The sequence below is a fragment of the Ornithorhynchus anatinus genome, chromosome 14, assembly GCF_004115215.2.
Source record: "Ornithorhynchus anatinus isolate Pmale09 chromosome 14, mOrnAna1.pri.v4, whole genome shotgun sequence".
NCBI classification, from domain to species: Eukaryota; Metazoa; Chordata; class Mammalia; order Monotremata; family Ornithorhynchidae; genus Ornithorhynchus; species Ornithorhynchus anatinus.
In genome coordinates this window covers 47,138,103-47,164,431 of record NC_041741.1, presented here as the reverse complement: position 1 = coordinate 47,164,431, position 26,329 = coordinate 47,138,103, and the positions used below count along the sequence as shown (strand labels likewise).

The following is a 26,329-nucleotide window of genomic DNA, read 5'->3' as shown; positions in this document are numbered from 1 at the left end:
CCAAGCGCTCAGTACAGAGTCCCGCACAGTAGACACTCAGACACAATCGCTCGATCGAAGCCCAGCTCCTCAGAGCCCTTCCCATCACCGCGGTCCCGCCCAGCTACCATCCCCTTCGGCTTGCGGCCCCCCACCCCTCCCCAGGTCAGGCCCCCGTGCGTTTTGACTCCGCCCGCACCGGCTGACGTGATTCACAGATGACTAAGGTGGTAATTCCAAGGAAGGAAGCGCCGATTCCAGCCCACGGGTCCCCGCGGCTCCCCGGAGAGGGGAGGCCGGCCTCGGCTTTCTAAACTTAGCCCGCTCTCCCGTCTGGGGCGGTCTGGGCCCGTGGCCCTAATTAGAAGGGAACGCGGCCGGCCGCCCACGCCGGCCTGCGGCGAGACCCGGCTCTCGGAGGCCCCACGTTCCCCTTCTCATTAAAAGCTGAGGCTAGAATCGGTCGCCGGGGGCCGGGCCCCGCCAGCCCGGCTTCCGGTGACCTCTGACCACGGCCGGGACTACCGCAAGGCCACGGCTCACCCCGAAGCCGGGTCTCCGCGCAGAGCCGAACAAGCGGTGGAGAGAGCGGGTGCCCCGCTGAGGGGCAGGCGCCAAGGGGGGGCCGGGAAGTTGTCCCGCAAGGGCGAAGAGGCCAAGGGCTGGGACGGCCGCCTGACTTGCCCTTTCCTCTTCGAGGGCCGTCGTTTAGCACCCCACCCGGCGAGGGCCGCAGCTAGATCTCACTGCAACCCTCAACACAACCCTGCTGAGAAGCTGCAGTTGCTCTGCTTTTTGGCAGAAAACGGCTCAGCCCCGGGACCCGTTAGGCCACCGTGGCCTCCCTCTGACCCCCGCTCCACCCGGCGCCCCCGTCCCGGCAGAAACGTCTCCTCGGCCGGCCCCGGGAGCCGCCGGGCCTGGCTACCGAGGGGGACCGGACGGAAGCAGACGCCAACAGCGAGCTCTGTCACTGAATTAGGATCTCATTATTTCTCTTGCAAGAACATAAGCTTCTCACGTTTGAAATCCTTCAGCCACCAGGAACACGATCAGGCAGGAAAAAAGCCTCTCTCAATGGAGTCTCGTCGTCAAAAATAAATACGGCTCGAGTCGGAACCGAACGAGTCAGGGGTGAGGGGGCGGGGAGGGGGGCGGCTCTCGGGAACCAGAATGTAACAAAAACCGACTGTGCTCTGCTGGGCTCCGGGAGGGGGGAAGAGGAGAGCTGTCTTGCGGAGGGGAGGGCGGGAGTGTCCGCGACCACAAGGTCCGTGACCACCAGGAAGCTACGTTTAACGTTTGCTCGGATACCTATTTCTGACGACGCGCGTGGAATTGCACTTCCGTAAATGATGCCAGAGCCGAGTCCGAGGGAGGGCCGGCGTGGGGCTGGGGCGGGGTGGGGTGAGGAGGGGGCGCGGGGCGGGCAGAGTCCTCTGGGTTTCACTTCTGCAGCTCCTTCATCCTGTTCAGAGCGCTGCCGGCCCGGAACCACTCGATCTGGGTCTCGTTGAAGGTGTGGTTGAGCGAGATGGTCTCCTGGTTCCCGTTGGGGTGTTTGATGATGCACTTCAGGGGCTGGAGGGGAACAGAGAACTTAACTTTCCTCCCGGCTAAGGAATCAGAAACGAGTGCCCGGCGGCGAGGGACGGGGAGGGCCAACTCAAACCCGTCGGACGACCTGCGACGGACGCGAGAACGAGGGGCACCGATCGTCGACGCGTACACGGTCTGCGGGGTTTGGGGGGCTCGGAGCGGGGGCGGCGGCGGCGGCCTCCAACCTTGAGCCTCAGCCGGGCCGAGCCCGGGCGGCCGCCGCTCTCTGCCCCGTCCCCGGCCGGGACTCGGTTACCTTGCCGGGAGCAAAGTCTTTCAGGCCCTGGATGGTCAGCTTGTCCACGGGGTGGATCTTGTTGTAGTCGGCTGGGTCGGCGAAGGTCAGGGGCAGGAGGCCTTGCTTCTTCAGGTTGGTTTCTGGGAGGCAGGGCCCCCACCACCGGTCAGCGCGGCCCTCCGCGGTCAGGGGCCGAGGGGGGTCAAGGGCCCCACGGGGCCCAGGTCCCGTCTACGCTCCCGTTAAAGCGCCAGGGGTGGGGAGGGAGGGGCCGTCTCTTCCCGCCCCACCGCGGGAGAGCTGGCAGGGCTACAGGAGGCCCAGACCAAACTCCGGACCCCGGGGCTGAGGGAGCAGGGTATCCCCCACCTCTCCCCTCCCCAATTCCCGTCCCCTAAGCGGGGCCAGGGTCCGCGCCGTCTCGGCGTCGTCTCTGCCGCTCGGGGAAGGTCACGTCCCCCGAAGGTGACGGCCACAGCCGTCTCCAAGACTAAGCGGGCGGCGGGGTGGACGGGGAGGGGGAAGAGGACGGGGAGGCCGGCGTGCCGGGTCCCGGGGTTGGGGGTGGGGGGAGGGGAGGCAGGCCGGGTCTGCCCTTCCCCGCCAGGGCCCGGGGACCTCACCGTGAATCCTGGCGAAGCTCTTGGTGATGATGGCTCGGCCGCCCAGGTGGCGTGGCTCCAAGGCGGCGTGCTCGCGGCTGGAGCCCTCGCCGTAGTTCTCGTCCCCGACCACCACCCACTTGATGCCGTTTTTCTGTCCGGGACGGTTTCGGGGTGGGTGTGGGGGGAAATGGAGTGAGCCCACGGGTTGGGCCGGAACCAACTGCGATCCCTCCCCGCCCTCCTCCTCCCCCCGGCTCCCGGGATGACGGCCCCCAGGGAGGGCAGGAGGGAAGAGCGGGATGGAGAGGTGCGGGGAGGGAGGCCCAGAGCCCAGAGAGGGCAACGGACCAAGGGGGCTGGAGTTCCTCGGTCAGCCGGCGTTCCCGGAAAGGCCACGGGGGGGCGCCACAGGCTCTGGGAAAGGGGGGTATGTGGCGCACGCGTCGGCGTGCGTACGCGTCGGCGTGCGTGTGCACACGCGTGCGGGCAGAGGGCAGCGGAACCAGAAGGGGGACCGGGGGTCGGGGCCCAGCTCGGCCTTTCCCGCCTGCCACGAGCAGCGAGGGAAACGAACGCGCCGCCCCACCGTCCTCCTTTCTCAGCCGCCCCTCCCGCCCGACTCTCATCGCTGCCCTTCTCGCTCTGGGACCGACCCCCTGCCGCAGGCTGTCCATCCTCCTCTACCTGCTGGCCCACACTGCCCACAGCTTCGGCTCCCTCCCTGCCTCCTCTGTTTCCGTCTCCCCGGGCACCCACCGCCTCACTCGCCCTCTTCCCTTCCTGCCACGGCCGCTCTTCACAGCCCTAAAGGACTCCGTCCCCACCCCCGCACTCTGGCCCCAGGTCCTTTCCCCTGCCTCGGCCCGTCAGACCACCCACCCACCTCGGCTCCCGGCCGGTTCCTCTCGCCTGCCCCGGTCTGCCAGCCCCTCCCTCCTGACCGCCCAATCCCCTCTCGATGAGCCCCTGGGGGTGGGAGGTTGGCCCGTCTTCACCTTCAAGAGGGCCAAACCTTCCTCTGCCTTTCGAATGGCATCTAAATGCCCAGGTCACCCCGGCTTGCTCTCTCTCGGCAGAGAAACCCCTCCCAACCAGGAGCTCTAGGGTGGGAGAGGCGGAGGGAGAGGGGAGGCCCAGACCGGCCCTGCCTTAGCCCAGCCAGGCCCGCGGAGGGGTGGGGGGTGCCTCACCTTGTAGTAGCGAGCCGTGTCTGGGACGGGCCCGAACTCCTGCGTCACGGCGTTCCTGACCGAGTTGGCCTTGCCGTTCTCCACGTTGATGGCCCCGATGAGCAGGTTGTTGGAAATGTTGTCCAGGTGCCCGCGGAATTTGAGCCAGGGGCCGGCGGCCGAGATGTGGTCGGTGGTACACTTCCCTTTGACCTGGGGAGGAGGCGGGAGCGCAGGAGTGAGGCGCCCTCTGGCACGTCCAGGTGCCAGCCCCAGATGCCCACACAGTTGGGCAGAGCTGTGACCGGCGAGCCGGCGGAGCGGTTCTGACCGTTTTGCCCAGAATCAAACTAGGGGTGGTCTCCCGTTCACGCTATCCACGGGGCACCCTGGGAGCAGATCTGGGGGGAGCGCGAGCCCGACAGAGTGGGCACGGAGTTCCTCGGGTCCGGTTTGCCGAGGGTTGGCTGTCACAGGGGCGCCTGGACCCACCGGGATGCGGGGCGGGGGCCAACGGGACCCACCCACCCTCAGCCTCGTTCCAAGCGGCCCCGGCTTCCTCACCCACCCTCCGCGACGGAGGCTGCCCAGGTCCCCCCGCCCCGAAGAGGTGTCGGCACTGCGGGCTCACTCACGCAGGCAGCCTGGAGGGCAGTATTAAAGCCCCAGGGCTAACGACAGCTAGTGGGCTAGCAGGAAAGCAGAGAGGCCGCTGGGGGACCTCGCCCCGGCAGCTGCAGCCCTGCCCGACCACCTGCCCCACAACTGGAGGCAATTCAGAAGGTCCGGCCCCTCCCTGGAGTCTGGGGGGGGGGGGCGGGGTTCTCGGGGACTGTGGTCCCGGCCTGTCGGAGGGCGAAGCAGAGTAGCCTGCAGGGCTGAGGCCAGGACGTTCCCGGCCCCCCGCCCACCTTGATGAGGATCTGGAGATCTTCCAGGTCTTGGCCGTCCCACTTGTCGAAGGGCTCCAGGAGCTGCAGGCGTTGGCTGGTGGGGCTCACGTCCACCCGCTGGCTACTGCCGTCCTTGGGGGGGTACTGGTACGTGTCCTGGCCGGGGTCGAACTCCTGCGGGGCGGGAGGGAGGAGAGCCGTGCCGGCCGGCCGGGGAAGAACAAGGGGCAGAACCCCAGGTTCGGCCCTCGAGGGCGAGGGACAGGACAGGAACCCTGGGCTGCCGCAGGGAATACGGGGGCTCCCAGGCGGGCCCGGAACTTACCGCTTTGGGCAGCTCGTCGGCGTCGGGGGCCTCCAGCTTGAACTTCTTGCCGTCTTTGCCCGTGAGGAAGTCCGTCTCCGGGTTAAACTTCAGGGTGCCAGCGATGGCCAGGGCCGTGACGATCTGAAAGCCGGCCGGCGAGGAAGGGGGCTCAGCTCCCCCGGATCGCGGGGACTCCGCCCGCCCGCCCGTCCCCAGGCTTCGCCAGGGACCCCAGAGCCACAGGGAGAACCGTGGGACCAGCGTGGGGGCGGTTTCTACACCGTCTTTTCTGCTCTCTGAACATGCCTGCTGCCGGAATTTCGAGTGGGGTCTGGGGATTGGACTCTGACCATCTGCCCTACACCCGCTTCCCCAAACCCAGAGAAGGGACTGAAGCTCCACCAGAGGACCTTGTTGGGGGAAGGGGCTCCCCAAGGTGTCCCTCCGGGCTCTGCATCCCCCCCCGCAGCTACCTCGGGGGAAGTCACAAAGGCGTGCGTCTCGGGGTTGGCGTCGTTGCGACCGGTGAAGTTCCTGTTGTAGGACGTGACGATGGTGTTCTTCTCTCCCTTTTTGATGTCCTTCCTGCAAGGGATGAGCCAGGATCTCAGACCGGTGGAGCAAGAGAATCCAACAGGGAGGGGCAGGAACACCGAATCCCCGGTCTGCTCTCCCTAGGACGACGAGCCCCGCCGTGATAGCCCGACCCCCATAGGGTCCCTCGGCCCGGCCCCCGGGGTCTCACCGCCGGCACCAACTCCTAAGGACTGGGCCACAAGAGTGGAGTTAGGGTAAGAAGCGTCTTTGTCCCCTTCTTTCCACAGCCTCGGTCCACCTTCACTGGGACGGAGGCCCAGGGGCTGAGAGACCCACCTCCCACCAAGGGAAAACCTCCTCGCGTCTGGCCCCCAAGTCCAGCCGTCCACACTGCTCCCCTCTCTGGGCCTAGCTAATAATAATAGTAACTGTGGTAGTCATTAAGAGCTTACTAGGTGCCAAGCACTGTACTAAGCACTAGGGTAGATACAAGATAACGTGGTCGGAGACAGTCCCCGTCCCCTATTAGGGCTCAGAATCTTGATCCCCATTTTACCGATGAGGGAACCGAAGACCAGAGAAGTTAATCGACCTGCCCAAGATCACACGAGTGGCGGAGCGGGGATCAGAACCCAGGTCCGTGCCCTATCCGCTAGACCACGTTAATTCCCACTTTCTAAGATGGGTGGTTTACAACGCGACGGGCCCCGGCACTCCCCAACTCACTAACTTCGCGTGTTCCAGTCAAAGCCACCCAACCTGCCCCGCGGCCCGCTGCTGAAGGCTTGGGGTGGGGAAGGGGAGCCCGCTGCCTCCGGAAGGAGGGCCGTCCTCCGGCCGGAGCCCCTCACCTGTCCCACTGGCCGATGCAAGGGCCACAGGCGTTGGCCAGGACGACACCGCCCACGTCCCGAAGGATCTGTGCCTGCGGGGAGGGAAGGCGGGAGCGGGTCAGAGGGTGTGCTGTGCTGCGGTGGACAGGGCAACGGTCCGGAAAGGGAGGGTCGCGGGCGGCTTTCCCGCCCTGGAAGACGGAGCCGGAGCTCCGATTCCTGCCGGGTTCCCAGGCACCCGGGGTGGGAGACATCAGCAACTAGGGGATCCCGCGGCTGTCAAGATGGAAACTGGGACGGCCCGGGGGCTGGAAGGGGGGAAGGGGCGGCTGAGGCGGGAGGGCGAGGGTAGAAGCCGAGCGCTCACATAGCCGTCTCTCTCGATGGTGGCCCGGATCTGCTCGGAGCCGGGCGTGATGGTGAACTGGGACTTGCACTTGAGGCCGTGGGCCAGGGCCTGCTTGGCCACGGCGGCCGACCGCCCCATGTCCTCGTAGCTCGAGTTGGTGCAGCTGCCGATCAGTCCTACGGGAGGCGGGAAGGGGACCATCACCACCGGAGCACTTCAGGACCCCCGGACCCGCCTCCCACCACGGCCAGATGAGAGCGGCGGGGGGGAAGAGGGTCCTCACCCACTCGGATGTCCAGAGGCCAACCCTCCTTCTTGGCCACGGCCCCCACGTCGGCCACCGGGTGGGCCAGGTCGGGGGTGAAGGGTCCGTTGATGTGCGGCTTCAGCTGCAACAGAGGTAGGGCTGGGTGAGGGAGGGCCGGAGGCATGGACGGAGGGCCGGATGCGAGGTCGGGCCAACGCCCCGGAGGGAGAAAACACAGCTCCGAGGTAAACTACCCCCCCCGTAGGGCTCCCCCACTGCCCTCCGGACCAGGCTCACACCCAAACTGGAGGTAGAGATGGGGGAGGAGGCGGAAAACCCCCGGGACCAGATGTCCTCAATACAAGATGATTCTCTGAGTCTTCAGAAAGGGGCTGGGTGGAAGATAGGAGGGAGCAGCTCGAGCGACACGTAATCAGGGCTGGACACCCCCGCACCCCCGTCCGCTGGTCATCCTGGGAAGGCCAGCGTCCTGGTCCTGGCCCCCGACCGACAACTCCTGGCATCCCGGGACCTCCAGCAACAGAGCAAGGAAATGGGCGCTTGAGCTTGTAGGTGGCCCGATATGAACACAGTGGGCTTTTGCCATTTTACAAATGAGGGACAAGCGATGAGATCTCTGGCTCCAACTGAACCACACTGACCTCGGGGGCCTCTGCTAAAACCCGACAGATTCTCGGGGCCAAACGTGCGGCCAACGGGGAAGGAGCCCCTCCCCGAGGCTGCTCCGGCGGTCTCGGACAGGGGAGACGCCGCCCCGCCCGCCATCTCCCCCTTCCCTCCACGGGGTCAGATGTGCGCCTTACCTCGTTGAGGTTAATTTCAATCACTTGGTCATACTGGCAGCCGGGGTCGGGCACCAAGTGATCCTTGAATTCGTCGGCCAGCTTGGCGATGTCTGAAATCAGAAAGGGAAGCTGGAATGTCAAGCCCGACCGCCCGGGACTCTGGCCCCAGTACCTAGGGCTCAGGGCGCCCAACCGGCTCTTACCCACGTACCCACCGCCGCCACTCGGGAGGCCCCGTGACCCCCTCCCAGACTCCAACTGGACTGAGGGTCTCCTCGTCTGGAGAGGCGACCCGTGACGTCCTTCCCCCACCGGTGCCCGTGCCGATGCCAGGCTTCCCGCTCACCGGTGCGACCCGTCTTATTCAAGTAGGTCTTCATCCTGTGGTTGTATGGGAAAACCGAGGTGGTGGCACCGATTTCTGCGCCCATGTTACAGATTGTCGCCATGCCTAAGGGGAAACAGACACCCGATGGGGCGGGAGCCCTGTCAGGCTCCCAGAAAGCTTCGCTCCCGTCCTCTTGCGAACACGATGGTGAGCGCGAGGGGGGAGAGTGTGCGCAGCAGGACCGGGGCCAGGGGAAGGGTGGTGAATGGGCAGATCTTCCGCTCCAGACCCTCACCAGTGCAAGAGATGGAGTCCACACCAGGCCCGTGGTACTCCACAATGGCCCCCGTGCCACCTTTCACCGTGAGGACGCCCGCCACCTTCAGGATCACATCCTTGGGAGAGCTCCAGCCCGAAAGGGATCCGGTCAGCTTCACGCCAATCACCTGACCAGCCGCACAAAGACAGAGTGGGGGGTGGGCAGGGGCAGAGAGCCCGTGCCTGATGCCCGGCTCTCTCACCCCCCGCCGAGACCTCCCCCCCCCGCCTCCCAGGAGATCCCGAGGAGGAGGTTGGAAATCCTCCCCCGCCCCCTTGGGTAACCGCCTCCTCTTCCAACTCACCTTTGGGCACTTGAGCTCCCAGGCGATCCCCGCCATGACGTCCACCGCGTCCGCCCCACCGACGCCGATGCAGATGCCGCCCAAGCCGCCGCCGTTGGGGGTGTGGGAATCTGTGCCTATCAGCAGGACGCCGGGGTAGGCGTAGTTTTCCAAGATGATCTGAGGGAGGACGGGCACACCTGACACATTGAAGATCCCCAGGGAGTGGGAGAGGGAGCGGGAGGGGGAAGGCGGTATGTTAAAGCAATAAGACGGAGCCAGGGAGAGTGAGAGGAAGTGACCATTCGTGTGTGCTCTATGTGTTTGCTGGCAGTATTTGTTGCTACAGGGAGAAGTTTTAAATTTCACCTCCAGCGTCTTAGATGAAGAAAAACAATCATGCTTTCCTGTCCTCCAGTTCATTACAGGCCTACTAATTCCGTTGTACTGTACTCTCTCACACAGGACAATTTTCTGCACGCAGTAGGTGTTCAATAAATACCACTGAATGATCGATTGACAGTAAGACAGAGAGAGAGAGAGAGAGAGGCTCCCTCCCCTAGTCTGACCTGGTTTCACCCACCACAGTACCAACTAGCTACGGTCGCTAGTGCCCTCTGCTAGTCTATAGGCCAATGACCCGAGGGGGTTAATTGCTGGGGGATTTTTAACCGGTACAGGCGGGTGCTGCTGTCCTGCTTCCCTCTTTCAGCGCCCGGGCCTGGTTTTTAGCCTGGTGCTGACCCGGGAGAGCGGCCCACAGTCCCTTTTCTGGCCCGGTGGCTAACTGCGCTCCAGGATGGACCACTGTAAGGACGAGGGGGTGCCACAGGCAGAGGGGAGTCCCCATGGAGAGTCATACACCCCACAGAGTATTTAGAGAGACGTGTGACAGCCTCTGGGCTCACCCTAGAGCAGCTTGTCATCTAGACCAGAGGGCTCAAAAAGGAATCAGCCAGAGGCACATGGGGCCGGCAAATCCAGGGCAGCAGAGACAAGCTCTGGGTACCTTGAAGGAACCTGAGCCCGGACAAAAAAAATCGCACTCTCTCTGGGTGGCGTCCTTGGCCATTTCACCAGTCTTGCCACCCCACCCAGGGCCCCAGGCAGTCCTTTTGCCCAGCGGAAGGCAAGTGGGATGGCGTCAATTTGCCTTGGCCGCTCCCCCGGTTGGCAAGAGCCCCGGCAGGCAGTCTTCTGCTGCGCCCACCTGACCCTACCCCCAGCCTCTCCAAGAGTATGGATGGGAAGCCCAACGGACTTCGATTGAGAGGTGGAGATAGACTGTGTCCACTTTGGAAAAAAGAGGAGCGGGAGCTTCTGCTCCTGTTCTTGGAGGGGAGCGGGGAGAAACGGGAGAAACGAGGGGAGAGCGTGGGAGTGGAGAGAGGCCAAGCGGGCCCTGGGTCTCACTCTCCGGTAGCCCCAGATCTGGACGCTCCCCTAGCCAGAGGGGTGTGCGCTGCAGCCCAGGTCGGGTGCCGACGGGAAGGATGCCAAGCTCACCTTCCCCGGGTCAATCAAAAAACGCCCTCCTCTCTCCCCACCGGGTCTGAGGCCACCCTGAACCCCAAATGACCCAGCTGCAGCAAATTACAGGCAGGCCTAAGCACAGTCATAGCTGGCACGCAGCGGGTGTGAACACAATGATCTCTTCTTGGCCTCATTTTCATCTTTACATAGACTGGTTTTTCCTCCGAGAGAAGGAACACAGCAGCTTCGGCCCCCCCCCATGGCTTGGGGTGTGGGGGAGGAGGAAGGACAGCACCAAAACTGGTTTTCCCACTGCTCCCCCCAACCCCCACGGGCCCCAGGTGTGGAAGGAGCCCTGCGGGGTGAGAACACCCCAGCACCAGAGTCTGCCTCCTGCTTCCCCTCCCCAGCTCGGGACCACCTGGGGTTTGGGTCCTGACCAAAGCAATGAGGGTCCCCCTCCCCCAGCACAGACCACTGGATGCCCTTTCCTTTCCCTCTAGGTCGACTGAGCCCCCCAGGGAAGGTGGCAGAGAGCCGAGGGCCCGAAAGCTGGGGTAAGGCAAGCCACCTCCCATTTTTTCCACATGACCACCCCCAAATCCATCTTGCTCCAGAAGCTCGCTTGTTCCATCGATCTACTGTATGCACTCAGTGCTCACTGTGGGCAGTACACTGGGGTGGGGCAGCCATTGGAAGCCCATTGGCCCGAGGCAGATGATCGGCGGGGACGCTCGGTCACCCTGTGGCAAGACTCTTTTCGACCCCGCCTCCTTCCAGGATCCCCCAGATAATTCGGCCTGTCCCCTCCTATCCCGGATGGCGTCTGGGCTAATAGCCCAGGCTCCCGGGGACATACCGACCCACTTGACCTTCAGAGGGGTAGCCAGGCAAGTCAGGACTGAGGCAGAGATGAGAAGGGAGAGGTCACCTTGAGAATACATAAGCGCACACGTGCCGGGAATTCACCCAATCACCTTCCTGCCACAAAGTTTCCAGCCCCTTCCTGACTCAAGGAGAGGGGGGAGGGGAGGGAAAAGGGAAAGAGGCTGACACAGGCTCCAGAATCCTCCCCAAAGGCAAGGTCTCCCTGCCGTTTTTACCTGGTGGATGATGCCAGATCCGGGCCTCCAGAATCCCACTCCGTACTTGGCTCCGGCTGTCGCCAGGAAGTTGTACACCTCCTGGTTGATGTCCTATTGGGTCAAGTCCCCGACAAAACATTAGCCACCCGATGCGCCCGCTCCCTGCCAGCCCAGGCCCTGAACTTGAGCCCCGGCTTGCTTCATACGCCAAGAAGCTGCCACTGCTCGGCTAATCCCCGCTCTGCCACTCGTCTGCCTGACCTTGGGAAAACCACTGGGCCTCAGTTCCCTCCTCTGTAAAACGGGGATTGAGTCTGTGAGCCCCACGTGGGACAGGGTCCGCGTCCAACCTGATTGCCTTGTATCTACCCTGGCGCTCAGCACAGAGCTTGGCACACAGTGAGTGCTAATAAGTACCATAAAACAAAACAAACAGTTCACAAGGCATGACTGCTCCAGAATGACTCTGGTCCAAACGGTTCACACAGGCTTCTCTTCTAAACCCCTCGCGACTCAAGAGCCAAACTCCCCAAATACCTCCCGCTCTGAAGGGACCCCCTGCATCCTGGCAGTTTCCCACGGGGCCTCGGATGGCTCCCGCCCCACTCGAGCGAGCTCAGCTCCGTTCCCAGACCGTGGGCGTCGACGTGCCAGGGGCCCGGCCCCCAGCTGTACCCGGCCTCGGCCCTGCCAGCATTCAGCTCTGGCCAGCTGGCGCCGAGAGCAAAGTCCTCTCCCAGGGCAGATGGCGGAGGGAGGGGGTGGGAAAGGGGGGGGGGGGGGCGTCCGCAACCCCGTACCGGAACCCAGAACTGATCCCGAGGTCGGCCGGCCACCCCGCGAAAGACCTCGGGGGCCCCCCTTCCTGGAAGACGCCGGGGGGACGGGAGGGAGCAGGGGTGGGAAGGAAAGACAGGGAAGTGGGGGGCGGGAGGTGATCGGAACGTGAGAATGTCAAGCTCCCAGGGACCTGCCCGGTTGCCCCCCCGGCCCGGGCAGTACCTTGGCTCTCCGGAGGTCCTTGTCGCCCCCGACCTGGGCCTCGATGAGATGGTCGCAGTGGATGGTGGAAGGCACGGCCACCTTGGGCAGCCCGCTGCTGATGAACTGCAGCATGGCCATCTGGGCCGTGGCGTCCTGCATGGCCACGCGGTCGGGCCGCAGGCGCAGGTACGTCTTGCCCCGCTCGATCTCCTGGTTCACGGGGTCATCCAAGTGGCCGTACACGATCTTCTCCGACAGGGTCAGGGGGCGGTTCAGCCTGGGGGAGGACGGGGGCCGTCTCGAGGGCTATCCTGGCTTTTCCCATCCCCACCTCCCACGCAAGAAAAGCGGCGTGGCCTAGTGGAGAGGGCTCGGGAGTCAGAAAGACCTGCGTTCTAATCCCGGCTCCACCACTTGTCTGCTGCGTGACCTCGGTCAAGTCATTTTACTTCTGTGCCTCAGTGCTCTCATCTGACAATTGGGGATTAAGACTGTGAGCCCCCATGTGGTACAGGGATTGCACCCAACCTGATCTGCTTGTAAACATTCCAGCGCTTAGTACAGTGCCTGGCACATAGGAAGCACTCAAATACCACTGAATGAACAAAAGCCACAATTATTAATCATTACTATTAATAATTAACATTTCACACACACTCCTACGACGCTCAGGGACACTCCAGACCCATTTTGGTGGGAGAGAGGCATCGAGGCCTCACAGGAATAGCAGGGGCCTACGAGTCAGAAAGACCTGGGTCCTAATTTCGGCTCCACCACTTACCTGCTTGTGGGATCGGCCGGAGGGCCACGGCCCAGCCCGGGATCTCTGTCTGCGCGGGGGTCGCTCCCGGCCATGGAATCCAGGCCAGATTCCTCACCGGAGGCTCTAGCCTGCCCGGGAAACCACCGCCCTCCCCGCCGCTCCCCCGCCTACCTTTTGCGGACGATGTTGATATTCTTCTCGAGCAGCTCATAGTGGACGAAGCTGTTGGGCTCAAAGTGGCTCATGGCCACCTTGGCCTTCTGGCTCATGACGGAAGCCACATGGTAGCGCCGGACCCCACTGCCCAGGGTCTTCTGCAAGGGGAGAGATGGTAGACGTGAGCCAGCCGCTCCCCCAACCGCACTTGACAACTGGAAGAGTCTTCATTAGCTTGGACGGCTCCCCAGGGAAACCGTGGCAACCCACCTTCATCTTGGGTATTTACTGAGTGCTTCCTGCATGCGGAGCACTGTAGTAATCTCTTGGGAGAGTACAATACAACAGAGTTGGTAGGCACTTTCCCTCCCTGCCCACAACGATCTTACAGTCTAGAGGGGGAGACGGACACTGACATAAATCCCATCACTTTGACCGCTTAGCATCAAGCCCTGTGCAAGGGGAAGGAACTTCAAATGCTGGCTGCCTGAGAGGAGAAGAGCAGGGCCGGGGGGAAGCAGGGTGGCCTAGTGGAAAAAGCCCGGGGCCTGGGAATCAGGAGACCTGCGTTCTAATCCCGACTCTGCCTCTTGCCTGTTGTGCGATCTTGGGCAAGTCACTTGGCTGTGTCTCAATCACCTCATCTGTAAAATGGAGATTAAGGACGGACATGGGTGCGGGGGCATGCTCGGTGCAGAATAGTTTGGCCTTTGCCCTACAAGAAGAGAAAATGGACTACCGACGACCCCTAAAACTGGACACCCACCCAAAAAAGTCCCCAGCGAGCTGGGACGGGTCAGCCCGGAGTTCTGGGAGGGGCCCAGTGAGCCACCAGAGGCTGGACCATGAAGCTGACCACTTGGTCATTTCTTGGAGACCCTGGCCTAGGATCAGCCACCTCCAGGAGGGGAGATGCAAGGTGTGAAAGACTGTACTTCTGTCTCTAACAGGAGGTGACAGGATGCTAATGCCGAGAATTTGTAGGGCAAAGGCAGAGTGGGTAGAAAAGTATGTGTGTGTAATCTGTGTGCCCAGCAGACCTGCCGTGGCAATTCTTATCGAACCCACGGATGCCAAATGCCCATCCGATTCCATAGTGGGGAAATGGAGTTGTTGACTAGGAAGTCTGGCCTACGGGCTCTCCGCTCTCCGGATTCGTGGCCTACTGAAAAGAGCACTGGCCCGAGAGACGGGGCGCCTGGGTACTGATCCCAGCTCCGCCATCAGCCTGCTGGGTGACCATGGCCAAGTCACTTCACTTCTCCGGGCCTCCCTCTCTTCATCTTTGAAATGGGAATTTATTCCTGTTCTCCTTCCCCACCCTTAGACTATGAGCCTCGTGTGAGACAGGGAATGTGCCCGACCTGATTAACTTATCTTCCCCCAGTGCCCTGCCCTCTGAAAGTGTTCAAAGACCACTTGTTGATTGACAAATACCACAGTTATTATGAGCAGGGCTGATCCAGCTGTTTCCCAGCTCAAGGGAGGTCCCAGCTCAAGGGAGCCCAGACTGGGGAGAGAACAGGGAAAGTGGAGAAGAGAGGAGGGGAAAAAAAGGAAGAAAGGGCAGGCGTACCCCTACCCCAATCCCAGCGTGCTTCTTGGGCCCAACCCATCCAGCCCGAGTGGCACCAGCCTTCCAGGACACTCACTCGCTCTGGGCCTGAGGCTCTCACAGGAATACGCCGGGCCAAGAAAAGCGACTCGGCTTTTCTTTCCAAAAATCTCTTTGAACCCATTTTTAAAATTCAGCCCCCTGGGAGGAGAACGGCTTCCAGAAGAGAGGATCCTGTGTCCAGAGGGGAAGCCTGGTGACCTTGAGCAAGTCCCGCCTTCTCCCTGGCTGCCCGGAGGGCGACGTGCCAAGTTCCCATACCTAGGGGGCCCAGCGCCCCTCACGGAAAGGTCGGGGGGACTTCGAGGCCACCAAGATTAGAGCCCCTCGAGTGGCAACGTGGCCCAGTTGGCCGATTTGTCCGGCTTTCCAGCCGTCCGGACGGGAGGCTCGCTGTGATTTGGGAGTTTGCTGTGGGCAGACACCTTGTGCTTCCTTTGCAGGTCTTGACTGCAGCCAGCCCCACAAAGGCCATTCTGGGCAGCGGCCTCCCTCCTGCCGACAACTGCCCTCCACTGGGGGTGGGTGAGGGAGAGTGGGGGGCCTTACTGGAAAGTGACCTCCAGCCCAGGCCCCGCTGCCTTGAGATCGGCACTCAAGGGGCTCTGAGTTTGGCTCCGGGGACGGGCGTAAACGTGCATCTCTGTCTCCTTGATTTCCACTGTGCTTCCTCTCCACACAGCAGCTGATGTCCTGGTCTCAGCACTGCTCGGTGGAGAGGTTGCCCCAGCAGAGCCAGGGAATAATGGTTAGCTACAAACGGGTACCTGGTCAGTGAACCCCATAGGAAGAGCGGGGCCCAGAATGGGCAGGTCTGAACACGATCGGTCCTCACACCCACGGGGCCGGCCCAGCGCTCCGAGGGGAACGTCCGATCTCGGATCTCCGGGGCCGCCCTGGCATTGCCACCGTCGGGCCGAGAGAGGACACCCGCTTGTCCCTGGCCAGATTTCAAGAAGAAGAAAACGTGAGTCAAAAACGAAATGACGGAAGAACCGGTGGCCCGGCTCCAACACCACCAGCCCGCTCTGGGCCGTTTCTACCACATTAAGACAGCGGGGAGATAGTCGAGAGGCCGAAGATCAGGTCCTCCGCCCCTTGGGGGAATCACCGAGGAGATTTCTGACCGTGTGGCCGGGGCGGAGACACGGGGGCCGGCCACGCGCACTCCCGCTGACCAGGCCGGGCCCCGAGAGACTTCGGACAGTTTCCGCAAAGGGGTGGGACACCAAGATAGTAACAGAGTTTTTCAAGTTGGAAAGGGCTAGTGGACCTTGTTCAGGGAAGCGGCTGCCACACAGTAAGAGCTACCGATTGGCCACAACCGAGTTTGAAGCCATGGGGGACTGTTCCCCAACAGAGGCCTTTAGATTTATTTTTTGAAGGCGTTTTCTCAACTGAGGCAAATTGCCTCCTGAGGCTTCGGGTCCCTGCCCCTCCTGACACCCCCGTCTGAAGGGTCAGAGACATAAAGGTCCCACCCCTCCCCACTCGGCCACTTTTCACCCCACCATCCCAATTTCCACTCCGATCCTCTTCCTGACTCTTCCAGGGTTTCTCTTGGGAATCAAAGGATAAATAATAATAATAATTGTGGCATTTGTTATGCGTTTCCTATGTGCGAAGCACTGTTCTAAGAGCTGGAGTACATACAAGCTCATTGGACTGGACACAGTCCCTACCCTATACAGGGCTCAGTCTTAATCCCCACTTCAAAAATGAGTTAAGGCTCAGAAGTGAAGTGACTTGGCTATGGTCACACAGCAGACACGTGGCAGAGCCGGGATTAGAATCCAGGTCCTCCTGACTCCCAGGCCCGTGCTTTATCCACTAGGTCATCCTGCTTCTCATCCCGGCTCTGCCACTTGCCCGCCCGGTAACGTTGGCCAAGTCTCTTAACTTCTCCGTGCCTCAGCTTCTGCATCTGTAAAATGGGGATTCAATCCCTGTTCTCCCTCAGACTGTGAGCCCCACATGGGAAGGAGACCGTGTCTGACCTGATTATCTTATATCTACCAGGATACTCTAGTAGGGTGCTCGGCACAGAGTAAGTGCTTAAGAAGCCCCTTTATTTTTATTTTTTTAATAGGCAGCCAAATCACCCCTCCTGTCAGGAACCAAAATTGGGCTAGCCTGGTTGCCAAGGCAACTGGCCAACACGAAAGCCATCCAGGCCTTTCAGAGGCTTCGGGAGAGAGCGGAAAGGCCCGCCTCTCCACGTCGGTTCCGAATCGCTGGCCGAAGGACGTTGGCGGGTGCTTATCGGGGAATCCCGGCCTCATTCTTGCCGGCCAAAACGGCTGGTGATTTTTCTCTTGTCTGGCGGAGTGGGGTCGGCTGAGGCTCCCGACGGCTATAACCGTCCAGAGAGGAAGCTCCCTCCGTTCCCGGCTACGGGCGGTAGACTCCAACTCCAGAGGCAGAGAAACCCACAGCACCACTTGAAAGCCATGGACTTCTCTCTCCGGCTCTTGTCCCTCACCTTCGGGAACATTCCTCCCGGGCTTCGGGAGCCGCTGAGGCCAACGGCTTTGCTCAAGGGAGGGCCTTTCCTGGAAGCAGGGGGTTGGACCCGGTGGCCTGAGGGCACCACCCCCGCTCCAGCTCCAGAAGTCAGGGACTAGGAATCGAGTCACCCCACTGGCCCAGCTTCATGTCCGTTAGTGAAGGGCATGGGTCAGAGTCACCTACTTTCTGAATAACCAGAAATCAGCTCTCGGGGACTTATCCTTTGAGTCTATGGTGCCCCCCAAAACAAAAACTAGCTACTCCCTGCCTCAGCCTACTAAGATGACAATTTTAGAAAAGCTCTTCCCAGCTCATAAATTGGAAAAACTCCGCCCCTTGTTGAAACACAACCACAGCAACTAAGATCATACTCCACCAGACAGGTAGAGAGTGCTTAGAACAGTGCTTGGCCCTTAATAATAATAATAATAATGTTGGTATTTGTTAAGCGCTTACTATGTGCCGAGCACTGTTCTAAGCGCTGGGGTAGACATAGGGGAATCAGGTTGTCCCACGTGGGGCTCACAGTCTTAATCCCCATTTTACAGATGAGGGAACTGAGGCACGGAGAAGTTAAGTGACTTGCCCACAGTCACACAGCCGACAAGTGGCAGAGCTGGGATTCGAACTCATGAGCTCTGACTCCAAAGCCCGTGCTCTTTCCACTGAGCCACGCTGCTTCTCTTAAATACCAGCATCACTATTACCTCCATTCTACAATAGGCAGCAAGCCCAAAGGGATGAGCAGTTAGCCCAAGGTGGGGGACCCTGACTCGGCGGCAGATTTGAAACCCCGTTTCTGGATCCCCGGACCACAGAGGAAGCATCGTGATCTACTGGAAAGAGCCCGGCTCTGAGAGTCGGAGGACCTGGATTTTAATTCCGTTTCTGCCATTTGCCTGCCATCTTGAGAGCACTGATTTGCGTCTGGGGGCCTCAGTCTCACCTGCACATATCCGTAATTTATTTCTATTAATGCCTGCTTCCCCTTCTAGACTGTAATCTCCTTGGGGGCAGGAAATGTGTCTGTTCTACTGTAACACTGTTCTCATTCAAGAGCTCCGCCCACAGTAAGCACTCAATAAATACTATTGACTGGAATTTAGTTGCCATTGTTTTTACGAGATGTTCTTCCCCTTGACTCTATTTATTGCCATCGAGATGTTCTTCCCCTTGACTCTATTTATTGCCATCGTTCTTGTCTGTCCGTCGTTCTTGTCTGTCCGTCTCCCCCGATTAGACTGTAAGCCCGTCAAACGGAAGGGACTGTCTCTATCTGTTGCCGACTTGTTCATTCCAAGCACTTAGTACAGTGCTCTGCACATAGTAAGCGCTCAATAAATACTATTGAACGAATGAAGATAGGATAGCTGTTCAAACCTCCACAGGCTGTGACCCCCAGGAGAGGGCTTGGCTCTAACCTATCTTGTATCTACAGTGCTTGAGCTATAGTAAGTGCTCAATAAACATCACAATTATTTCCTTTTATTATGATTATGCGGCTGCTCTGAAACCACTCCCCTCTCTTGGGAATTGATGCCTTGCATCTCAGACCCGGCACCCGAAACTTTTACTTCAATCCATCCTACTTATTGGGAGCTTGCTCTACGCAGGGCACTAGGCTAAGCACTTGGGAAAAGTACAAGTGAGTTGGTAGATACGTTCCCTGTCCCGAAGGAGTCTAGAAAGGGAGACAGACATTAATATGCACCTAAGAGCTGTGAGGCGGATATCTTGGGTTAAAGGGTAGAGATCCTATCTTTATGAGAAAATTGAGGCAGAAGTAAATAATAATTATGGTATTTGCTAAGCGCATACTATGTGCCGGGCACTGAACTAAGCGCTGGGGTGGATACAAGCAAATTGGGTGGGACACAGTAAATTGGTGGTATGCTCAGGATCTTTTATCAGTTTAATAACGGAGGCAGGGAAAGTACTCAGATCTCGCTTGTTCAGAATGGGCTAGTACAAAGCACAGGACTGGGAGTCAAAAGGGACTGGGAGTCAAAAGGGTCTGGGTTCTAATCTCACTTCTCTGGACCTCAGTTACCTCCTCTGTAAAATGGAAATTAAGACTGTAAGCCCCATGTCAGAGAGGGACGGCATCCAATCCGATTTGTTAGTATGTACCCCAGGGGCTTAGGGGGGTGCCTGGCATAGAGTTAGCCCTTAACTAATATTACAATTATTACCACCCATTTAAACCCTAAGTGATGAGAACTGGTACAGTAACGAAGTCAAATGTCAAAGTCAAAGGCATTCCTTCGAATGCCTTTATATCGCCTTCGTTACGTGAATATCACTTCCAGAGTCCTGCTCAAAAAACAGCTCAATCTGCTCTGCACACAGTAAGCGCTCAACAAATACGACTGAATGAATTGGGAGAGGACAACAGAGCTAACAGACATATAATAATAATAATGTTGGTATTTAAGCGCTTACTATGTGCAGAGCTAGGGTAGACACTGGGGAATCAGGCTGTCCCACGTGGGGCTCACAGTCTTCATCCCCATTCTACAGATGAGGTAACTTAGGCCCAGAGAAGTGAAGCGACTTGCCCACAGTCACACAGCTGACAAGTGGCAGAGCCGGGATTCAAACCCATGACCTCTGACTCCAAAGCCCGTGCTCTTCCCACTGAGCCACGCTGCTTCTCCATATGACCCCTGCCTCCAAGGGCTGTACATTTCTATTACACCAAGTTTCTTTCCTCATCTTTCCTTTGGGTCCTTGGTACTTAAGCCCATTGTGGCCTAATTCTCTGGTATTGTACTCTCCCAAGCATTTTCTAAGTGCTAACGACCACTGAGTGAACCAAGGCCCCATTCCATCTCCTGCAGAAAGAGCACCTGAGTAATAGGATGAGAATCCCCACCACTGGTAGAAACTCTGTGGCAACCTGCTCCTGAACTTCGACCTTTGAGGTCCACCAGCTCAATCCAAGGTGGCTTGAATTGGAGGAATTTCTTCTAACACAATACCCTAGAATGAAGACTAACATGTTGCATGAAGAATGAAGAATGTCCTCCTTCTACAAACCAGCCTGCACTCTTCGCTCCTCTGGTGCTCACCTTCTCACTGGGCCTCCATCTCTCCTGTCCCGTGGCTGACCCCTGGCCCACATCCTGCCTCTGGCCTGAACACCTTCCCTCCTCAAATCCGACAATTATTCTCCCCCGCTTCAGAACCTTAATAAAGGCACATCTCCTCCAAGAGGCCTTCCCAGACTAAACCCCCACTCTTTTCCTTTTTTACCCACTCCCTTCTGCGTCACCGGGACCTGCGCCCTTTGCTCTTCCCCGCTCCCAGCCCCGCAGCACTTATGTACATAGCTGTAATTTATTTACTTGAATTGCTATGTGTCCCCCACACCACTGTGGGCAAGGAATCTGCCTACTGATTGCGTACTGTAGTCGCCCAAGTGCTTAGTTCAGCGCTCTGCACAGAGTAAGCGCTCAATACAACCGATCGAAATGAAGACTGCAATTTTTTGTTGTTGTTAAATGGTATTTATTAAGTGCTCACGATCAGGTCGGACGGTTCCTCTTCCACATGGGGCTCACGGTCTAAGTATTAAAGCCCCATTTTACAGTTGAGAAAACAGGAACAGAAGTTAAGTAACTTACCTAAGGTCACAAGGTCACATAGCAGAGCCAGGTTCGAAACCAGGTCCCGGCACCCAGACCCCGGCTCTTTCCACTAGGCCACGATGCTTCTCCTTTCTTGTAGATAGGGAAAGCACCTATCAACTCTGCTGGAGACTTTTCCTCTCCCAAGTGCCCAATACAGTGCTCTGCACCCAATAAGCGCTCAGTAATTAGAGAAGCGGCATGGAAAGAGCACAGGCCTGGGAATCAGAGGACCTGGGTTCTAATCTCACCTCTGCCGTGTGCCTGCTGGGTGACCTTGGGCAAACCACTTAACTTCTTTGGGCCTCAGTTTCCTCCTCTGCAAAAATGGTGATTCGAAAATATCTGTTCTCCCTCCTACTTATGAACCCCATGTGGGGCTGGTGGTCTTGAACCTATCCCAGCTCTTAGCCAAGTGTTTGGCACATAATGCTTATCAAATGCCACCATTATTAAACCCCACTGATTGACGGGTCAACAGGGACAACTCCGGTTCCCAAGTAGGAAGCAGCTTGGTTTAATGGCTACAGCCCAGGCCTGGGAGTCAGAAGGACCTGGGTTCTAATCCCAGCTCTGCCACCTGTCTGTTGGGTGACCGTGGGCAAGTCACTTCACTTCTCTGGGCCTCAGTTACCTCACCTGGAAAATGGGGATGGAGACTGTGAGCCCCACGTGGGACAGGGACTGCATCCAACCTGATTAGTTTGTATCTACCCCAGCGCTTAGAACAGTGCTCGACACATACTAAGTGCTTAACAAATACCATCGTTATTACTATGGAGAAGTCAGCAAACTATCCTCCAAAAACAGGCCTTTTGGTACCCATGTTAACCAGAAAAGGACTAAAAAGCGACCATCTATCGTCCAACCTTCCACACTAAACTTTGGACCTGTGGCCCCTCCAACAGCGGTGGGTTTTGGGGGAGTTGTAAGAGACAACCTACAAGTAGGTGGCACCTGAGGAAGCTATCACACTTCCCTCAACCTTGGCAAAATGGGGAAACCTCTCCTATCACCCCGAATCCTCTGCGAGGTGTTCACTTCAGGGAACCGACTCTGTTGTACTGTGCCCTCCCAAGCGTTTAGTACAATACCCGGCACTCAAAAAGCAGAGAAGCAGTGTGGCTCAGGGGCAAGAGCCCGGGCTTGGGAGTCAGAGGTCATGGGTTCGAATCCCAGATCCGCCGCTCGCCAGCTGGGTGATTTTGGGCAAGTCACAACTTCTCTATGCCTCTGTTACCTCATCTGCAAAATGGGGATTAAAACCGTGAGCCCCACGTGGGACAACCTGATCACCTTGTGTCCCCCCAGCGCTTAGAACAGTGCTCTGCACATAGTAAGCGCTGAACAAATACCACCATTATTATTAAAGCACTCAAATTCCGCTGATGGTGACGATTTTGGACAAGTCACTTCGAACTGTGAGTTGCTTTCTGCGAGAAAGCGAGAGCGGAATGACCAGCGTTTTAAAAAACGGAGAATTCATGAACATTTTCAACACCCCACTGAAGGTGAACTAGAACAAAGTCACTGAAGGTGAGAGAATTTCTCACGGGGATGTCTTGTTTTAAATTCCAAAGATGGACTTATCAAATCGGGGGGTGGGGGGGGGGAGAAAGGGGCAGGAGGGCCACCAAACATTGGTTAATAAGTATGAGGCACTCTCCTCCAGATCTAGGAATTCCAACCCTCTGGGCTCATGCTGCTTTGGCCGAACGGGCCATCTTGAAGTCAACCTTGATGGGGGGCTTACGAGGGTCCAAGGTCAAGTGGCCGGGGCTCGTCCTCGGTTTACCATCTCTCGGCACGGACCGGCCACGATACTGGCTTGAAATGGAAGCCCCCCGCTCCGTCCCCCAACTTTCGAGGAGACTAGTGTCCTCCCCAACCCCGCAGCCGACACCCCGGCTGAAGGAGCGTGCCCCTCGTCCTCCAAGTCAAGATGAAGACAGGACTTCGCCCGGGATATAAGTTGGGTCCAAAGCCTATGGGACCCTGGGGCTCCCACTCCCGCAGGCCTCCGCCATTTATGTATTTATAATAACAACAGTGGTACTCGTTAAGCGCTTACTATGTGCTAAGTACTGTTCTAAGCGCTGGGGCAGACATTGGGTAATCAGGTTGGACAGTCCCTGTCCCACATGAGGCTCACACTCTTATTCCCCATTTTCCAGATGAGGCAACTGAGGTCCAAAGAATAACAATGATTTTGGTATGTGTTAAGCGCTGTGTGCCAAGCGCTGTTCTAAGCCCTGGATAGATACAAAGTAATGAGGTTGTCCCATGTGGGGCTCAGGCTTCATCCCCATTTTACAGACAAGGCAACTGAGGACCCGTGAAGTGACTTGTCCAAGGTCACCATCAGACTGGTGCTGGGGGGTGGAATTAGAACCCACGACCTCTGACACCCAAGCTTGTGCTCGACCCACTAAGCCACACTGCTTCCCGTGTTGTTTGTATCTCCCCCTTCTAGACTGGAAGCTCGTTATGGGCCCGGAACGTGTCTTCCAACTGTCCTAATGTGCTCTCCCTAGGGCTTGGTAGTAGCAATAATGGCATTTAAGTGCGAACTACGCGCCAAGCACTGTTCTAAGTGCTGGGGTGGAGGCCGTGGGTTCTAATTTTGGCTCCGCCACCTGTCCGCTGTGTTACTTTGGGCCAGTCACTTCACTGGGCCTCGGTTCCCTCGTCTGTCAAATGGGGATGAAGCCTGTGGGCCCCACGTGGGACAACCTGATGACCTCGAATCTCCCCCAGCGCTTAGAACAGTGCTTGGCACACAGTAAGCGCTTAACAAATACCATCATCATGATCGTACAAGGTCATCGGGGGGTCACAGAACATGAGGCCCAGAGAAGCGAAGCCACTGGCCCAAGGTCACCCAGCAGACAAGTGACAGGGCTGGGATTCGAACCCACGCCCTATCCATCCCAGTGCTTAGTACAGTGCCCGGCACCTAGTTAAGTACTTAAATACCATCATTATTATTCTTACCCCTAAGCGCAGGGGTAAGTTGCCTCTAAGCAGATGCAGCAGAATTAATGGCCCGCGCTGGGGAGTCAAGAGGTCGTGGGTTCCAATCCCGCCTCCGCCATCTGTCAGCTGGGTAACTTTGGGCAAGCCCCTTCCCTTCCAAGAAGCAGTGTGGCTCAGTGAAAAGAGCCCGGGCTTGGGAGTCAGAGGTCATGGATTCTAATCCCGGCTCTGCCACTTGTCAGGTGGGTGACTGTGGGCAAGTCCCTTCACTTCTCTGGGCCTCAGTTACCTCATCTGTAAAATGGGGTTGAAGACTGTGAGCCTCATGTGGGACAACCTGATGACCCTGTATCTCCCCCAGCGCTTAGACCAGTGCTCTGCACAGAGTAAGCGCTTAACCAATACCATCATGATGATCACTTCACTTCTCTGCCTCAGTGGCCTCATCTGTAAAATGGGGATGAAGACTGTGAGCCTCACGTGGGACCAACTGATGACCCTGGATCTCCCCCAGCGCTTAGACCAGTGCTCTGCACAGAGTAAGCGCTTCACCAATACCAACGTGATGATGATTACTTCACTTCTCTGGGCCTCAGTTCCCTCATCTGTAAAATGGGGATGAAGACTGGGAGCCTCACGGGGACCAACTGATGACCCTGCATCTCCCCCAGCGCTTAGAACAGTGCTCTGCACAGAGTAAGCGCTTCACCAATACCAACATGATGATTACTTCACTTCTCCTGGGCCTCAGTGACCTCATCTGTCCAATGGGGGTGAAGCCTGGGAGCCCCACGTGGGACCCCCTGAGGACCCTGCCATCTCCCCCGGCGCTTAGAACAGTGCTCGGCACCGAGTAAGCGCTCCACCAATACCAACGTGACGATGACGACTTCCCTTCTCTGGGCCTCAGTTGCCTCATCTGTCCAATGGGGATGAACACTGGGCGCCTCCCGTGGGACCACGTGATGGCCCCGGCTCTCCCCAGCGCTTAGAGCAGTGCTCTGCACCGAGTCGGCGCTTAGCAAATACGATGATAACGACGATGACGCTGAAGGGTGGCTGGTCCTCCCAGGGGTGGGGGAGGGGGAGGGTCCCCTCCTTGGTGGGCCTGCGACCCTCAGGTCACCTTGAGGGAGGAGGTCGAGGGGCAGTGGGGGGGGGGGGGGAAGGAAAAGAGGGAAGGGGAAATGGAAAGGGAATCCCGGTCCCCTGGGCCCGGCGCGGCCCGTCCCTGTCCCTCTCCCTCCCCTCCCGGGCGACCCCGCGCTCACCCGCAGCGGGCTGAGGAGAAGGAGGCCGTAGGCCGCCGCCATTTTGCGCACTGACAAAGATGGGGTCGCGTGCCACTGACGCGCGCGCGCACGCGCGGCCCGCCTTTATAGCCCACCCGCCGGAAGGGGCGGGGACTACGCCGGAAGGACCCGGGGGGGGTTCGGGCCGGGGGGCGGGGCTTAGACCGGAAGGGGCCGGGCTCGCGCCTCCTCCCCGCCCCGCCCCCCCCCCCCAAGGGGAGGCGAAGTTTCCTGAGAGGGTTTCGTGGCGGGTCGTGATGGTGTTTGTGAAGCGCTGACTCGGTGCCGAGCACTGTTCTAAGCGCTGGGGGAAGATACTGGGTCAGCAGGTGGTCCCTTGTGAGGCTCCCAGGCTTCATCCCCATTTGACAGATGAGGTCACTGAGGCCCAGAGAAGTGATCATTATCATGTTGGGTTTTTGTTAAGCGCTTACTCTGTGCAGAGCACTGTTCTAAGCACTGGGGTAGACACAGGGGAATCAGGTCGTCCCAGGTGGGGGGCTCACAGTCTTCATCCCCATTGTACAGATGAGGTCACTGAGGCCCAGAGAAGTGAAGTGACTTGCCCACAGGCACCCAGCTGACAAGTGGCAGAGCTGGGATTCGAACTCATGACCTCTGACTCCAAAGCCCGGGCTCTTTCCACTGAGCCACGCTGCTTCTCAAGCTGACAACGATATTAATCGTGTTGGTATTTGTCAAGCGCTTACTCTGTGCCGAGCACTGTTCTAAGCGCTGGGGGAGATACAGGGTCATCAGGTGGTCCCTCATGAGGCTCACCATCTTCATCCCCCTTTTACAGATGAGGGAACTGAGGCACAGAGAAGTAATAATAATAATAATAATAATGTTGGTATTTGTTAAGTGCTGACTCTGTGCAGAGCACTGTTCTAAGTGCGGGGGGAGATTCATGGTCATCAGGTTGTCCCACGTGAGGCTCCCAGGCTTCATCCCCATTTGACAGATGAGGGAACTGAGGCCCAGAGAAGTGAAGTGACTTGCCCAAGGTCACACAGCTGACAATAATGATAATGATGTTGGTATTTGTTAAGTGCTTACTCTGTGCCAAGCACTGTTCTAAGCGCTGGGGGGATACAAGCTGATCAGGATGTCCCACGTGGGGCTCACAATTTTAATCCCCATTTTCCAGAAGAGGGAACTGAGGCCCAGAGAAGTGAAGTGACTGGCCCACAGTCACCCAGCTGACAAGTGGCGGGGTGGGGATTAGAACCCATGACTTCTGATTCCCAAGCCTGGGCTGTTGCCACTGAGCCACGGGGGAGTTTTATAGAGAGAGAGAGAGAGAAGCAGCAGGGCTCAGGGGAAAGAGCCCGGGCTTGGGAGTCAGAGGTCATG

The 26,329-nt window shown here is 58.6% G+C and overlaps 1 protein-coding gene across 1 annotated transcript; it reads right to left on the bottom strand.

The window, feature by feature from the left end:
- Nucleotides 1-945: 945 nt before the first annotated feature.
- Nucleotides 946-25,055, bottom strand: ACO2 (aconitase 2). The gene is made up of 18 exons (XM_029079107.2): nt 24,953-25,055; nt 12,969-13,111; nt 12,053-12,311; nt 11,069-11,161; nt 8,514-8,672; nt 8,186-8,336; nt 7,909-8,013; nt 7,581-7,672; nt 6,793-6,898; nt 6,528-6,685; nt 6,179-6,252; nt 5,264-5,375; nt 4,809-4,931; nt 4,502-4,657; nt 3,612-3,803; nt 2,440-2,572; nt 1,835-1,956; nt 946-1,560 (listed from the first exon to the last, which is right to left on the bottom strand). The coding sequence occupies exons 1-18, from the start codon at nt 24,992-24,994 to the stop codon at nt 1,426-1,428; spliced, it is 2,355 nt and encodes a 784-aa protein (XP_028934940.1). The 5' UTR covers nt 24,995-25,055; the 3' UTR covers nt 946-1,425.
- Between the last annotated feature and the right edge of the window lie 1,274 nt (nt 25,056-26,329).